We start from the raw sequence: 15,825 nt of genomic DNA, 5'->3' as shown, positions 1-15,825 counted from the left end.
AAATATAAGACTTTCGTATCCATTTATTTATAAGCAAATTTCTTTACTACACGGATACACACAAGCATACGCACTCATATATGCACATCCTCAGCCAAAAAATCTTGTATTACAATCTACATTCTTCTCATATTTACATTTGTGTCTAGATTACAACTGTCCCTTTTCAGCTTTGACCCATGCTAACCTTTTAAGAATCTCTCTAATTTTTCCTCTTTCGCCTTAATTCATCCTTCTCCCCCTCTTCCTTACATCACTTTTCTATCAGCCCTTCCTTTTCTCTTTTGTTTCTCATCTTCCTCATTATCTACACATTTCTCTTTAAGAGAGTGTTGCATCTAGCAGGTTCTCGGTAGATATGTATTTTGAGCTCCATACTCTTCTCATGCCTGCCCCACCACCACCTTTTGTCTTCCCTTCCTCCTCATTCCTGTTTCCCTACAGACAATCCCCACCCTGCTAGCTCTCAATCGCCCACGCCCCTTCCATTAAACCTCCCTACTTGCTCACAAACTCCAATGGTCATCTCACCCACCTCTCACCCCTTTTCCCGCCTTTTCTCCCCAAGTTTCCAAAGCGCGAGGACCTCATTGTCCTCCTCCCCCATCCTCCAACCAGCCCACAAGACAGCCTTGTTACCAAGACGACAGAGCTACTCAAAGCTGAAGTCAAGGACCTGGTTGCCATGGCTCCGCTTCTCCGCCTCCAGCTCCACCAGCGCGCCCCTCAGCGTTGGCGCCTGCGCATTACGCAACGCTTTGGTTCTCTAGGCTGGGGCGGACGGGGCGGGGCTTCGAGCGAGAGGGAGGGAAGAAGGCGAAAGGATAAGAAAGGGAGGGGAGCTGGCGCCTACGGTGGCCGAAGAGGGACGCGCAGAGCCGGAGGTTGCAGGATGGTAGGCTGTGCAAAGAGGGAGGGGAGGGGGAACCAAGGGGCGTGGGCTGCACCTGCGGGGGTCCTTGGGGGCCGCCCTCTGTGTGAACCGCTCTGTCTTCTTCTGGTCCTCAGAGGCCCTCACTTACCTGGGCGGGTGAGCTGCCGGCCTCGGAAAGAAGAGCAGCTGGAAATGGCTTTCGGAGGAAGGGGCGGGGAGGGGGCACATTTGTGGGGCGAGAGAGGTGACTAGAGGGCAGCGGGACCGTCCCGAGCCTAGGGGAGCGCGCGGGTCGCGATCCAGGGGGTCCTGACCACTGCCGCAAGGAAGTCGCCCGAGAATTAGGGGCTCCGGGGCCTGTTGGCGGAGGGAGGCAGCGGGGGTCGTTGGTCACCAAGACCCTCTGCCCCTATGCAGCCCAGAGAGGAGCGGTGGCTGGGGGGGAGGGCGGCGTGTGGGAGGGGATAATTTCCGGGTACGAGGAGTGGACGTCCTGCCTCGATTTGTCGCCCAGCTCACCTAGAGACTGGGGTAAAGTGGGGAAGCCAAGCTGGCTCGAGGTTTTGCTCTCGGGACCCGGGCTTTGGCTCCCTGGTTCTGGTGCTCCTCACTCTCCGCCCCCCACCCCCTCCTCTTTCCGGAATCCAGGCCTTCCGTCTTCCTGCTCCTTCGCCCCGGCCCACCCCTAATCCTAGCCGCGCGCGGCTCCCTTCCGCCCCTATGTTGCCTTCCCACCGCGCTAGCAGCGCTTCTCCATCCCCGCCACCAAAAAACCCAGTTCTCTTGAATTTTGATCTTTAGCCTACTAAAGTAGTAACGTTCCACACACCCAGGATTCCAGCCCTGGTAATGTACTTGGAGAGAAGAGCTACAGAGTGTTGTGGCCCGGACCCTCCGGAACTGGGAAGCGGGGGTGGGGGTGGGGGTGTGCACCGGGTAGTGAGGGCTCTGCACTCCTCCCCACTCCACCCCCTTGTGCTTTGTTCCACAGGCATTCCCTAGGTGAGCCACCCTGAATGGCTGTGTCCTAACTGAGGAACTGAAAGGGAAATTGGTCACCTGATATCTGGGGAGGTGTGGGCGTGTAGCAGGAGGCTTCCTAAAAGGAAAAAAGTAGAAATATCAGTAGCCAAATGCCTGGATGGTTGGGAAGAGAGGAAGGTGGAGTTTAGGGGTCCCAGTACCATGTGCTGACATGAAGGATACCCTTGGACATAGGACTAGCACTGGAGAGCAGTGTACTGAGGACACCAGGAAGGGTGTATGGCTAGAATGGGGCGGGAGAGGGGCAGAATTGAGGTAGCTTCTTGAGGGGCAAAATGCCTAATTTCCGCGTGGTGATGAATAGAAAGAGCAGGGAAGAAAACAGACATCTCTTTGACATCAGGTACAGGCTGCTTGTCACTGTGCTAACATTTTACCCACCTTTGGAAAACAGGATTAGGAAACAGGAAGTCAGGGAATAGTGACACCTAACGTGTTATAGTGCTTACCACGTGCCAGGTACTTTTTCATATAAAAACTCCCTTAACCCACCTAACAACTCTGTAAGGTAGGTACTTTGATTATTTCCATCTTATACATCAGGAAACAGAAGCCCAGACACAGAAAGTAATTGCCCAAGGCAAAATACTCAAACCAGTAGAGCCAGGATTTGAACCCAAAAGATAAGATTCAGAAACTCTGACACCCCCTGAAGGAAAGACACCTGCTTCTGGGAATACTTGGAGTTGACAGCAAGGGCTGATGTTTTGAAGAAAGTAGGAGCTATGAGTTGAGATGGGTTAGATGAGATGAGTTTGGGGCTGTGTGTTTATAGAGGAAACAAGCTCGGAGAAACAAATCTCTGAGAGTCAGCTCTGACTCCACCCCCTCCCGCCCCCTAGATGCGATTCATGCTGCTGTTCAGCCGGCAGGGGAAGCTGCGGCTGCAAAAATGGTACCTGGCCACATCAGACAAGGAGCGAAAGAAGATGGTTCGGGAGCTTATGCAGGTTGTTCTGGCTCGCAAGCCTAAGATGTGCAGCTTCCTGGAGTGGAGGGACCTCAAAGTCGTCTACAAGAGGTGATTCCCCACCTTCTGTCAGTACCACCTGGATCCTGCTTAACTGGGGTCTGGCAGTGGGTTCCAATGGCTGAGAAATAAGTTGTCCTTTAGGTCAGGAAGAGCTGAGAGCTAAGGCCATCTGGAGGGCAGTGATGAACTCCAGCTGCCTTTCCTTCGCAAATTCACCGTGAAGAAATCCTTGTTCCCTTTTGGTTTTGCTCAAGCCTAGTTCACGTGCACACCTCTGTCCCAAAGGCTCTATCTTGTCTATTGCACACGTCCCTTGCAGCCTCATTCAACAGTCATGGATTCTGTGCCACTTTTCCCAACACACACACACACCCCGTTTCTGGTTCCTTCTCTGAGCAGGTGAATTAATTGACTCAAGATACTTTGCTGAGTCAAAGTGAACAGGTCAGAGGGCAAGAGGGAAAGAGCTTGCGTCTTTGCCTGTGTTTATGAGAGGCGCTAAGAGGCTGAATGAGTTACTATTTGCATACCCTGGGGTCACCCCGCCTGTGTCCAATAGGGGCACACACTGAAAATGAGGGGAAATGAGAGGTTTGGCACCACATGCCTGGGTCCCTGGGTCTTGAAGCAGACCCAGCAGCCCTCCCAGCTAGCCCTCCTGTGTCGCCATCTTCAGATATGCCAGCCTCTACTTCTGCTGTGCCATCGAGGGCCAAGACAATGAGCTCATCACTCTGGAGCTGATCCACCGATACGTGGAGCTCCTGGACAAATACTTCGGCAGCGTAAGTCTCCCCACCCACCCCAGTTTCCCCCAGGCAATCCCCTCTTTCTACCAAACCCTGGGACCCTTCCAGCCTCTGCCCTAGAAGACTCGGGAAAGGTGAAGTTGGAGCAATGAGAACAGTAATTAATCTCCCTCCTTAAGCCTTAAGCCTATTAGCCATGCCTCTTAATCAGCCCCAGGAAGGAGGATGGGGACCAGAATCTGCCACTCCATCAGTCCATCTAGACTTCTCAAACAAGGACAGAAGCCAAGTTCAGATTTTATCAGTGGTTCCTGACCTACTTAGCTCTGGAATCTTCTGGAGGTTTGGTTTTGTTTTTGTTTTTTTAAATAGCCATGCCTGGGTCCCACCCCCAGAAATTCTGAATTAACTGATCTGGGCTGTTGCCCAGGCATTGGCAGTCAGCTCAGATCTTAGTTGGGAAATAGTAATAATTCCATAATTTGTATTCCACTTAACAATTTACAGAGTGCTCTCAGGTTCTCCTGTTTGCTCCTCATTCCATTCCTGTGAGTAGGTGTCGGTGTCTCCATTTTTGGATGAGAAAACTGAGGCTCAGAGAAATTAAGTGGCATGTACAGCTAGCTGGTTAGTGACATAGCACTGCTTGGAACTCAAGTTCCAGGATCTGGAATCTCCTCCTCTGCGCTGTCTCAGTGCCAAGGGCAGAGAGCTAGCCCCACTTCCAGTGGGAGCAGTGTCACACATTTGAGGGGAAGGCAACAGGAGTCACAGTCAAGGGTAGACTAGAGCCACTAATGTTTCATCATCACAGAGAAAGAGGCAAGAGGAGCAAGAAAAGCCAAACCAAGGACTAAGGGCTTGGAGTTGGAGGAGTGGTCAAGAAGGCCTGGGGCCAGGATGGGAAAAGAGGCGGGGCTGCTGGGATTTCAGGTGGGGTGGGGCTGCACCTCCACAGTAAGCTCTGCCTTCTCCCCTTCATTCCAGGTTTGTGAGCTGGACATCATCTTCAACTTTGAGAAGGCCTACTTCATCTTGGATGAGTTTTTGATGGGGGGTGATGTCCAGGACACCTCCAAGAAGAGCGTGCTGAAGGCTATCGAGCAGGCAGACCTGCTCCAGGAGGTATGGGCGCAAGGCAGTGAGGAGGAGGAAGAGTACCGTGGCAGAGGGTGCCCTCCCTCCCCTGGACACCTTGCCTGCCAGCCCCAGCTGCCCTATTCCCGCCACCGCGCAGGGGCCCCCCCTCCCTGTGGTGTCTGGCCCCCACAGTGCACGGTTGGCCAGCTTGCCCTCAAGCCCTGACTACTCTGGTGGGAGATAGTAGGGCTGTGCCAGTTCTCCCCTCCTTCTCCCAAGACACAGGATGTCTCATCCCAGCCAAATGGCCTTTGTTCCATGCTTCTCTTGGCATTCAGGGTTGCTCAGAGAATTGGAAAAAGGGGAGATGATAGATCTTTTTTTCTTCCCTGGTGTCTTCCCTTTTTTTTTCTTTCTTTCTTTCTTTTTTTTTTTTTTTTTTTAACACACTCATGCTCAAAGCGTCTGCTTCTCAGAAGCAAATTTTGCTGCAGGGATGGGGGCGCTGGGGTCAAGGGCGCCTGGCTGTTGTTCTGCCTGCTCTCCAGCACCCCCGCCCTCACCCCATTACTGCCTGCCCCCTCTCTGCTGTGCCACTGCTGAGCCTTGGTGCAGGGAGATGAGTCACCAGAACCTGCAATGATGAGCAAGGCGGCCAGAGCTGGCTCTGAGGAGGGGGAGACATGGGGGGGTGCTCCTGCCTGCAGTGGGAGAAGGGACAGAATCGAACTTGCCACTTCACCAGTCCCACTCCCCCATCTCTCTCTCTCTCTCTCTCTCTCTCTCTCACACACACACACACACACACACACACACACACACACACACACACACACACACACCTGTTATTGGTACTTTGCTCAGACCCTCATGACTCATCTCTCTGTAGTCTGGTCCACCTTTCCTCACGGACCTAATGCCAACTTCTTACTCCCTCTGCCAACTCTGAAAAAATAAAAGGACCTACCCAGCCATCTGCCACCCCCAGCCCTGGGAAAGCAGGTTTCCCATCCTGCAGACCCAGCCTTACTCCCTTCCCCTTCAGATACTAAGGCCAAGCCCCCTGCTCACCAAGCTCCTGGCCTTGGGTTTCTCTGGGTGGTGGTGGACTCAATCTGGACCCTGCTCCTTGCCATGGTTGGCTCTGGGGCATGGTCCTGGGAGGCTGGGGAGCTCCCCTGAAAGGTCCCCAGGTATTCCAGCCTTGGGCTCACGTTGGCTTCTCTCTCCCCTCCCCGTGTCTCTCTGTGCTTCCCCTACGCTGTCTTCGCTGTCTTGCCCACCCTCCTCTCCTTTACCCCCGCCTGTCTCTCCTGGTGTCTGTGTGTCACCCTCTGTCTGTCTCTGCCTTAGGAAGATGAGTCGCCACGCAGTGTGCTGGAGGAGATGGGTCTGGCATAGCCCCCGCCTGGGGCCACGTGGAGATGTGGGGAGCTGGTGGAGAGGCCAGGCATCGGTGGCCCTTTTCTTGGTGGGACCCAGCTGCTCTGCCTCCACTGCCTCCCCTTCTTTTGCAGTGAGTGGTGGGCTCAGGACCCTCAAACATTCCCTCCCTCCACCCCCTACCTCCTGTTTCCCCCTTTCCCACTGAAAGTTTTAGGAGCTAGGAGGCAGGAAAATGTAACCAAGTTGGGGGTGCTATTTGGCTTTCATTCCCTGCCTTTGAAGAACTAATGTCACCATGAACTCCCCCACCCCCATAATTGTAAATATATAAATATGTCAGGTTAAAGGGAAAAGATTTTCAGGGCTCTTCTCTTCGCCCTGCCCCATAACCTACCTCCACCCCTCCCCACGGCAGCCAGGGCAGCTTCTCTGCCTGGGAGGGGGACTTCTGTGTCCTGAGGGGGAAGTCCTTTCCTTCCTCTGCCCCCTCCCCCTCCTTCTTGGCTGCAGTGGGGCCTCTGTCCAGTTCCAGAAAAGGAACAGCATAGTTAATTTTTTTCTAACCTTGCCACTTTGAGGGAAGGGAGGGCTGGGGGAAGGGCAGGCTTTACAGAAGACTGGGCCCTGTCCCTCCTTCACTCCATGTTCTGGGTGAGGCAGGAGCTAAGGGGGTGGGGTGGGGAAAGTGTCTGACTTTATTTCCTTTCCTCTGAAATAAATGGAAAAGCGTTTCTGGACTTTGCCTGCTTTAGGCTCTGTGAAGGAAGGCAGGGCTGCTGGGATCAGTCAGGACGAGAAGGGAACACTACCCACTCCACATGCCCCCGGAATTAGGGCTACCAGATTTAGGGCCAAACAAAAAAAAAGTAGAAGACACCCAGTTCAATTGGTTATGCTAATAAATAAATTTTTAGGATAAGTGTACCCTATGCAAATGTGTCCATTATTTATCTGAAATGTAAATTTAACTGGGTGTCCTGTATTTTACCTAGCACCTCTCCCCAGACAAATTTGTGAGCTCAGTGCCTCTGACCACAACCAAGACCACTGACCAAGGTGCCTCCAGTTCCCTGTGCTGCCTTCAGACTAGGAGGAACAACTCCTGGGGACTTGGTTTCATTCCTCTGAGGTTTCTTTGTGGAAAATTTCATTTGCCAGATTTAGTTTCATTTGGGAGGTGACTCAGGAGTTCAAGGGTATATTCCACCCCCTATGCTTAGAAAAGACTTGAGAATCGGTTGTTTCTGTGGCTGCTAACCCGTCCTGCCCATATTTCTTATGAAGTACAAAGGACCAGGGAATTTAGGAGCAGTTAAGGGAAGAAGGTGGATAAGGTGCGACAGGGTCTGTGCGACTACCTAGGTGGCCCAGGGATCATGCAAAGAATTTCCCATGGCCCAGAATTGCCGCACCTTATCCTCTGCTTCTGCATCAAGACCTGTGACTAACCCCCCCCACGCTGAAAGTGGAATTTGAGGTTTCCTAGAATATGTGAACCTATTCTACCCCTCAAATACGGCTGAGGTTCTACCACTCAACCCTCACTTTTGAGCCAGAGGAGTTGGGTGTCTGGCTGGTGCTTCCCTCACCGCCCCTTGGGAAGGACCACGCAGGCCCAAGGGGACGGGTGAATAACCGAGAACAAAGTCCTAATAAAATAGTCACTTTTATTTCTTAGCAAAACTATTTCCTCCGTGAGGGGTATTTACAACAGGGTAGGGAAAGAAGGGGTAAATTCACAGCGATGGAGAGAGGGTGGCGAGGCTTTTAGGAGACCCAAAGGGCAGGAGACAGACACTTCCTTACACAACTGGAAACGCTTTTTCCGGTTTCAGACGGGGACATCCGAGGGGGGACTAGGTGGGGACGGGATCCTGCGGGGGCAGGGAACTCACACAAACCACCCGCTCGCCAGGGCTGGCCCTGGGACACCAGTGAGTGTGTTTGGGGACTTCCGACCCACGAAAGAGTCTGACGGGTCCCAGCCCAGCCCGGGGGTTGGGACGGCCCGCGGGCGGAGGTGGGGCGGGGCCGGGCGGCGGCCAGGGGCGGGGCCGGGCGCATGCAAACACCGAGAGGGGAGAGGAACGACACGGAGGGTGGGCGGCGGCGCGCGCTGTGGTGCGCGGGGGCGGGGCCGGGGTCGGTCATGGGCGCCGGAGGAGCACGTGCTCGATGTAATTCTCCAGCTCCTCCTGCTCCTGCAGCCGGCGCTCCTCCGCCTCCGCCTCCTCCTGGGCGCGCCGCGCCTGGGCCTCCCGGCCAGGATAGTGGCGCGAAGGTGGCAGTGCGTGATGGTAGTGGCGGCGGCGCGAGGCAGCAGGCGGCTGCAGTGTCCGCGGCCGGATGTAGTTGGGAAAAGGGTGGTAGGGCCCTGGGGGAAACACCTCGTCCTCCTCCCGATCCCAGGGCGGGAGCACCTCGTTCCAGTCGGGCAGCTCGTCTCGACCGGGAGCCGGGGCAGGGGGCTGGGGCTGAGGGGAGCGGGCATGGGTGGGGGCGGGGGCTGCCCGGGGTGGTGGCACAGGCTCCGGAGGGGCGTTCTTCTTCCGCTTCCGCTTCTCTTCCACCTCCTCGATGATGCTGACCACGTCGTCCGCTGGCAGGTGGAGTTTGGTGGACAGCTCAATGAGGCTATCGATCGTCTGCGGGTCCATCTCTTCGTCATCGTCCTCCTCCTCCCCACCCTCCTCTGCCCCCTCGGCCTCCTTTCGTCGGTGGCCGGGCGTCTCCTCCTGGGAGCGCTTGTCTTCGGCTCCGGCTTCCCCGTCCTCCTCCTCAGCGAACAGTAGCGCGTTCTGCCTCGCCCTCTCCGCCTCCTCCGCCTCCGCCTCCGCCTCCGCCGCCTCCTCGTCCTCTTCCCCCACCGTCCCCTCCCCGCCGCGTCTCTCCTGCTCCGCCTCCTCCTTCTCTCTCTCGCTCTCTCGCTCCTCCTCCTGCTCCTGCAGCCCCCGACCCCCTAGGCCGCGCTGCCGAGCCCCGCCCTGCAGCAAATACTGGAGCAGCAGGTCGGAGGCGAGGTCGGCCAACCTCTCTTCCTGCGCCGCTGCTTGCCGTGTGGCTTCTGCCTGCCTCCTCCCGGCCTCTACCTGCGCCAGCCCTTGCTGTAGAAGGCGCTCCCCCGCCTCAGAGCCTCCCAGGAGTGAGGTCTCCGGCCGGCGCGCCTTGGGGAAGGGAGCGCCCAGGCCTTGGTACGCCTTGGACAAGGGTGCCAGTGCCTCACCTAAGTGTGTTTTGGGGGAGGACACTCCTTCCCTGAACTGGTGGGCTTCGGGAAGGGACCCACTCTCGGGCCTACGGGCCTGGAATTGTGGGGGAGCCGGGGGCGGCAGGGGCGCGCGTTCCGGGACGCGCGCCTGGAACTCTCCCCAGGAAGCGCGCCACACGCGCTCCGGCCCGGGGCTCTCCAGGTTGACTCGGGTCAGCGTGTGCGTGCGAGTTTCTGTCTCTGCTGCCGCTGTCTCTTGCTGGCGCTTGGCGCTGCTCGGACTGAAATCTCGCAGTTCCTGGAGCAAGGAAGCTAGCGCCTCGAGTTCCTCGGAGGGGTCGCCCGCCTCGGGACCATTCTCCTGAGTCTGAGGGCGAGGCGGGGCCGCGGGCGCCTGGGTCTCTGGAGCCGGGAGGCTGTGGGTCTGGCTGCGGACGGTCTCGGTCAGTAGAGCTTCTGCTGCTTCTTCCTCTGGCCGCTGCTGGGAGCCACCGGGCGCCAGGGGCGAGGCCGGGCGGTCGAGTGCCTGCAGCAGCACCGCGGCGAGCTCCCGGGGATCCACGCCCTGGAAAAGCTCTCCCTCGTCCTGCGGCTCTGAATTTCGAGCGGCTCGGACCTCTGGGGCGCTAACATCCTTCGGCCCGAGCACTGCGTCCCCGGCTACCAGCTCTTTATGCTCAGAGCTGGGGGGAGGTGGCTGCACCTCAGGGTGCCCCGGAGGCGCTGCTTCCATCCCCTTGATCAGTAGAAGGAAGCAGAAGAGAACAGAAGCCGGCAACCTGAGTGCTTTCATGACCAAAGGATTGCCGGAGACTGAAAAATAGAAGGGACCAAAGAAAGGGTTTCTGTAAGAATTTTCTGCTCTCTGATTTTATATTCCCTTCCCCCACCTTTAATCGGGAAATCCGGGGTTTCCCTTATCCCCCTAACCTTACCCAGAAGAGGGACGTTTAGGAGCAAAAGAGGAAGCTGTTGTGCCGATCTCTGGAGTCGTGTAAATGGGAAAACGCCCGCAAACCTCTCTCCCCCAGTGCCTCCTCGCCCCCTTCCCTGAGCCATTTCACTGCCAGCGCCCACGTACTAAGCAGCAAGGATACCGGGGCGGTGGGGGGGGATCTCTGCTCCCTCCCCACAGGACTCCCCGGATGGTGCGTGGGCGACTTCAGCAGCAAGAAAAAAGCGGCGACTCCCCCATTTACCAGGGACCCTTACCGGGGGCTCCCCGCTGTGTTTTCAACACCCCCATCTGGGGCGAGAGAGAGCCCTCCCTCACGCCCACGGCTGCCGAGGGTTTGAGGGACGGACAGCAGAGTATTTACCAGCTGGTGTCACGACGCGGGAGGTGGAGAGGAGGGTCGGGGCGGGGTGGGAACAGGGAAAGATCAGGACGCGTCCGCCTCGGCTCCAAGCGGTGGCTGAGATACGAGCGATGGTCAAGGTCTGGCGTCCAGTGGGCTGGGCTCAGCTGAGTCGGCGCAGCTTCGGGAGGCTCGCTCGCTCCGGCTTCAGCACGCTGGACAGCGCCCGCGCCGCTGCCGCCTTATAAAGAGGAGCGGTGGGTCATGTGGGCTCGCCCCGCCCCATTGACGTCAATGTTCATTCATGGGGAAGCGGGCGGGCGCCTAGAGGCGGGAGGACACCCAACGATTGGAGAATGCGTGCCTCTCCCGGCCTGCGCCTGCGCTCTGCAGGCCTCGGTTGGAGAGGCGTGCGCTAGCCTAGCACCCGGGAAAGGAATGAATGAATGAATGAATGAATGAAATGCCGAGGCGGGCGGGGCAGGGGGCTATGAATGAATGAAGGAGGGACGAGTAGAAAGGATGAATGAATGAATGGCAGAATGAATGGCAGAATGAATGGAAGGGTGGATGCTGAGAAGCTGCAAGGCGGGAGGGTGGGTTACAGAGCAACCTGCAGCGGCGGGAGCCCGCGTCGCTGAGCGGAATAAGGTGGGGGCACTCCCAACGTCTGACTGGGCCCCAGTAGGAGATCTATACAGGGAAGGAGGGAAATAAGGAGTCCAAAGCTGAGGAGGGGGCTATACTCATCCTCCGACTGCACCGTCCGTGGGGAACACGCCCAAGGACAGCGTGAACCTAAGAGAGGAAGGACGGTTGTGCTCGCCTGCGGGCGCTGTCCGCGGGTCTGCGGTGCGGGGTGCGGGCTCTGGGCCGAGGCATATGGGTGGATCTTGCGGTTTGAGTAATCCCGTCGGAAAGAGTCCGAGTCGGAAGAGAAGGGGAAAAGATTGAGGATGTGTGTGCCTGTGTCGTGTCTATTCATGGTCGGTGCGTGTCTGGAGAAAAAGGTGTGTCTGTCCTTCTGTCCAGCTGACTCTGTAGCGTATGTTGGCGTCCCCGCTGTGCCCCTTTGCAGCCCACCTCGCCCCACCATCCTCCTGCTTCTTCCCCTCTCGCTGCCTCCCCACCACCACCAAAGGACATTTGGAGGACGAGAGCAGACCAGGTGGGGAGGGGGTTGCTCAGGTGGGGGCAGGGTGACTCAACTTCATCTCTCTCCACTGCTTAAAAGAAAGGTTTGAACGCGATGCGGGGGGGTGGAGGGTGGGGGGGTGCAACGTCAGAGATTGCCCTCTCTGCCACCATACCCCTCGTCCGCGTCTCCTGCCAGAGGGGTTGGGACTGGGGTCTTGGACAGTTAGAGGTTCCGGGAGGATGGGGGGCGATGACGCACAGATTGCGCAAAGAGAATCCATCAGCGAGCCGGGTCCAGTGAAGGGAGACCAGACGTGGGCGGGGGTGGGGGGAGGACGGAAATGAGGAGGGGGGCAGGGGAGAGGGGAGGGAGGCAAAGGGAGAAGCCACTGCAGGAATGAAGGGGAGGGAGGGAGGCTGGAGGGGGCTGCGGTGCAAGCAGAGAGCTGCGCGGGGGCGTGGGCAGAGAAAGGGGGGAGTGGAATGACACACGCCAGACACACAAGAACTGCGGACACAGGGGTGTCCATGGGCACACGCAGGGCACCGGAGCCCTACGCTCTGCAAACTGGAATCAGGGCTGTCTGTCAGGAGCTCAGAGATTCTTTCAGAGACAGTTCTCAACCCCCTCCTCATCTCTTCCTAGCACTGACCCTCATTCATTCTCTCTCTCTTCCTCCCCCTCTCTCCCTCCCTCCCTCCCCCCTTTCTCCCTCTCTCTCTGCACACACACACACACACACACACACTCACGTGCTTTCCCTCTATAGCCAGCAGTGGCTTCTCGGTTCCATCAGTGGCTCGACTTTCCCAGAAGAAAGCCCATCAGCCCATCCGCTCTGCAGGGAAAGAGGTGGGGAGGAGTAGAGAGAAAGAGGAAAGAGAAAGATGGGGGCAGGAGAGGGAGGCAGGAAGGCAGGCATCTGGAACAGGTAGAAGAACAAGCTAAAGGAGAGAAAAAAAAAAACCAAAAACCTGAGAACCAAGGTGACTGTAGAGATGCCAACGAAAGGAGGGAGGGAGGGGACTGCAGACTCAAGTCTTTGCCTTAACGCCCCCCAACCCACCCCCTCTACACAAAACTATCTAGGACCTCCCCATCCCCTGTGGCTTCCCCTCCTTCCTCTTCCTCCTCTTCCCATCTCCCCCCTTATTCTCCCAGCCATTTAACTGAGAGCAGTGGAATGGGGAGGGGGGGGGTCACGTTACCTTCCTGAGATGGATGATTCAGAGAGAGATGGCTCAGACATCTGGTGGGGGGAGGGGAAGCCATCCAAGAGGGAAGGAAAGAGGGAGGGAGAGAGGCAAGAGGGGCAGACTGAGAGGCTGATGGGGCTAAGAGACCAAGTGTGAGATAAGGGAGACAGGCATCTAGAGAAACTGTTCCTGTGGGCTTGTGTATGCGCACATGCACCTATGTGTACATGTACATATGTGTACATGTGTGTTTGTGTGTGTACAGAGATTAATGAAACATGTAGGGGAAAGATAAAGAAAGGGAATGGGGGGGGGCAAGTGTGTATTTAACCAGTTAGAGAGTGGATGGGCATAGCAGTGTTGCAAGTTAAATATGAAAAATTTCTTCCAATCTGTGGGGTCTGTGTTTTGATCTGTTTCTAGGTGTCTGTATCTAAGCGTGAGTGTGTGTGGGTCCGGATCTCTATGAATGCCCCTATATCTGTGTGGTTGGGAGTCTGAATGCATCCAGTCTGGGCATCTGCTGGTGTCTGAAAAATGTGCCTGGCTTGGTGTGTCAATAAGATGTGTGTGTACATGTGTGTCTTTGTGCATGTCTCTGGCTCCTTCCATGCCTGTTCATATATATTAGAGGTTATGCGGGTTTCTGTATGCCTTTGATCTTGCCTGCTCCTTCCCCACGTTCCTCTCATCTCTAGATTTCTGTGCAGGAAAACCTCAGGATCCTAGCCACTCATCTGCAGCCCCTAAGTTCAGGTCTTGCCCCTTGTGTTTTAGAGTGTTCCCCCATTCCTCCATTCTTCCCAACCCTTTCTTCTTCCACTCAGCCAAGAAGTCCAGGGGAGCTTCTCAGAAATCGACATCCCAAGAGTCTTCAGTTATCATGGAGTGGGGGAGGGGCAGTGAGGTGGAAGCCAACTGCAATCGGTTTGGTGATTCCACAATCTGGATTATGTCCACATGGACTTTGAATCTCTGGGTCTGTTTCTACCTCCCTCCATCTCAGCTCCCTACCTGGGTCCACTCATTCACACACACCCCACCTCTCAAAGATGTGCTGTGCCCTTCATACCCTGCTGCATCTAGGGGCTTCTGGAAAAGAGCTGGACTAGGGACCGGTTACTGGGACTGGGGAGAGGAGGGAGGTGGCAGGAAAGAGAAAGGAGAGACAGAACTGGAAAAGGCAACGCTGAGATGGGGACCAGGAGGGGATGCCTGGTGTTTGCTCTGAGTTGTTTGTATAAATCCATCTCTTTGTCTTTGTTTCTGAATCTCACACACTCCGGGAGGGTAGAAGGAGAAGATGGGGGCCAGCTAAGTAGTGATCCAAGCTGAAGATTTGGAAAACAAGGCGAAGGGGGCAGAGCACTGGGTCTTTTCCCTGAGAAGGTTTGGGAAAGAAAAAAAAGGGCAGGGGCTTGGGGGCCCCCATAGCTTACTGTCCCATCTCTTCCTCCCTTCTGCCCAAACGGTGACTCACCTCTGCAGCCTTTCAATGCGTCAGCGATGAGGGGGGCAGGCAGGGAGGGGGCACTTTGTGAGAGACGCAGGGGTCTCCACTTTGAACTGAAAGATGGTGCTGAAGGTCCTCCTAGAAATGGTCCCATTAGAAAGCATCATTGCCCTAACCCCTGCCTACCCCAGTTCAGTAGGGTGGGAGTCCTGGGAAAGGGACTAGGAGAGGTCTGGGGGCCACTGGTCGGTTTGGGAATGATGAGTAATAGGAAGGGGGTGCTCACCCTGATTTTTAGTCCTGGGGTCCCATTTCCTCATACCCCCACCCACTCCTGGGTGGGGGAGGGGAGACTCAGCAAGCCGGGGGAGGGCAAAGCCGCAGAGATGAGTCACCAAGAAAGGAAGAGAGAGAGAGAGAGAGACAGAGATGAGGAGAGACACAAAGAGAGACAACAACTGGAGAGACTAAGAAAGGAAAATGTACACACACAAGAAGGTGGTATCCGCAGACTAACAAGAGAAAGGAAATTGTGTACTTCCATAATCTTAAACCAACCCCCTCCAACATCCACCTGTCTCTCTCTCTCTCCCTCTCTCTCTCACACACACACACACACACACACACACCACTATCATTCAGAGTTACAGTGATATTCTGGGACACGCCCATTTACACAAACACAATGTCACACCTAGCCTAGCAGAGTCTCCCAGACACATGCTGAAGATGTGACCAGGGTAATGGAGATTGGCGTTGAGAGCTCTCAATTCATTTTACACTGGATGATGGGAGGGGGTAAAAGCCCTGAAGGAATGTAACTTCAAAAATCCAAGACTCACAGGCTATGCCTTGCACACGCGACAACACACAGTCGCCTGCCTCCCCATCGACACGTACATAGTAACATATCAAGCATCCTCATCAAGAAGCCACTTGGAGTACCTGATTCTGGGATGCGCCAGGCACCTAGTTCCAAATACATCCCTCCCAAAGACCCCCCTGACTCGTACACACATGTACAGAAACGCAGACACACAAAGACGCCCATGGACACACTCACACGGACGGAAACCACCTTGCGCTGCCTCGCCCGCGTCCGCACACGTCCTGGCGCCCCCGCGTGTTACTTTTCGGGATCGCAGTCTCCGTGGATCCGGAGCTCGTCTCCCGCGGGGCGGCGCCCAGGCTCCCTCCACCTCTTCCCCATCCGCGCGGTGCCCACCCAGGAATGGGGAAAGCGAGAGCATAGCATAGGCCATGAGAGAGCTGGGAGTTAGAAGCCTAGATCGTAGGAATGAGGGAGGCTGGTCCTGGATGCCAAGGGGAACTTGCGAGAAGAGCAAAAATTTGGATAGCAGTGGTCTCTCAGGTCCAGGGGAAAGCGAGGCCCCGGGCTAGCCAAGGTGCCTCGCTGCTGCCCGCC

At 56.1% G+C, this 15,825-nt stretch overlaps 2 protein-coding genes across 2 annotated transcripts; one reads left to right on the top strand and one right to left on the bottom strand.

The window, feature by feature from the left end:
• Positions 1 to 752: 752 nt before the first annotated feature.
• Positions 753 to 7,035, top strand: AP1S1 (adaptor related protein complex 1 subunit sigma 1). Its single transcript, XM_032459645.1, has 5 exons — positions 753 to 895; positions 2,761 to 2,939; positions 3,568 to 3,676; positions 4,628 to 4,765; positions 6,074 to 7,035. The coding sequence occupies exons 1-5, from the start codon at positions 893 to 895 to the stop codon at positions 6,119 to 6,121; spliced, it is 477 nt and encodes a 158-aa protein (XP_032315536.1). The 5' UTR covers positions 753 to 892; the 3' UTR covers positions 6,122 to 7,035.
• Positions 7,036 to 7,751: 716 nt separating this feature from the next.
• VGF (VGF nerve growth factor inducible) lies at positions 7,752 to 12,871 on the bottom strand. The gene is made up of 3 exons (XM_032459644.1): positions 12,503 to 12,871; positions 10,634 to 10,853; positions 7,752 to 10,127 (listed from the first exon to the last, which is right to left on the bottom strand). Exon 3 carries the CDS (start codon positions 10,105 to 10,107, stop codon positions 8,254 to 8,256), a length of 1,854 nt encoding a protein of 617 aa, XP_032315535.1. The 5' UTR covers positions 10,108 to 10,127; positions 10,634 to 10,853; positions 12,503 to 12,871; the 3' UTR covers positions 7,752 to 8,253.
• Positions 12,872 to 15,825: the final 2,954 nt, after the last annotated feature.

Source organism: Camelus ferus, chromosome 18 (assembly GCF_009834535.1).
Source record: "Camelus ferus isolate YT-003-E chromosome 18, BCGSAC_Cfer_1.0, whole genome shotgun sequence".
NCBI lineage: Eukaryota > Metazoa > Chordata > Mammalia > Artiodactyla > Camelidae > Camelus > Camelus ferus.
This window is presented reverse-complemented; position numbering and strand designations above follow the sequence as displayed.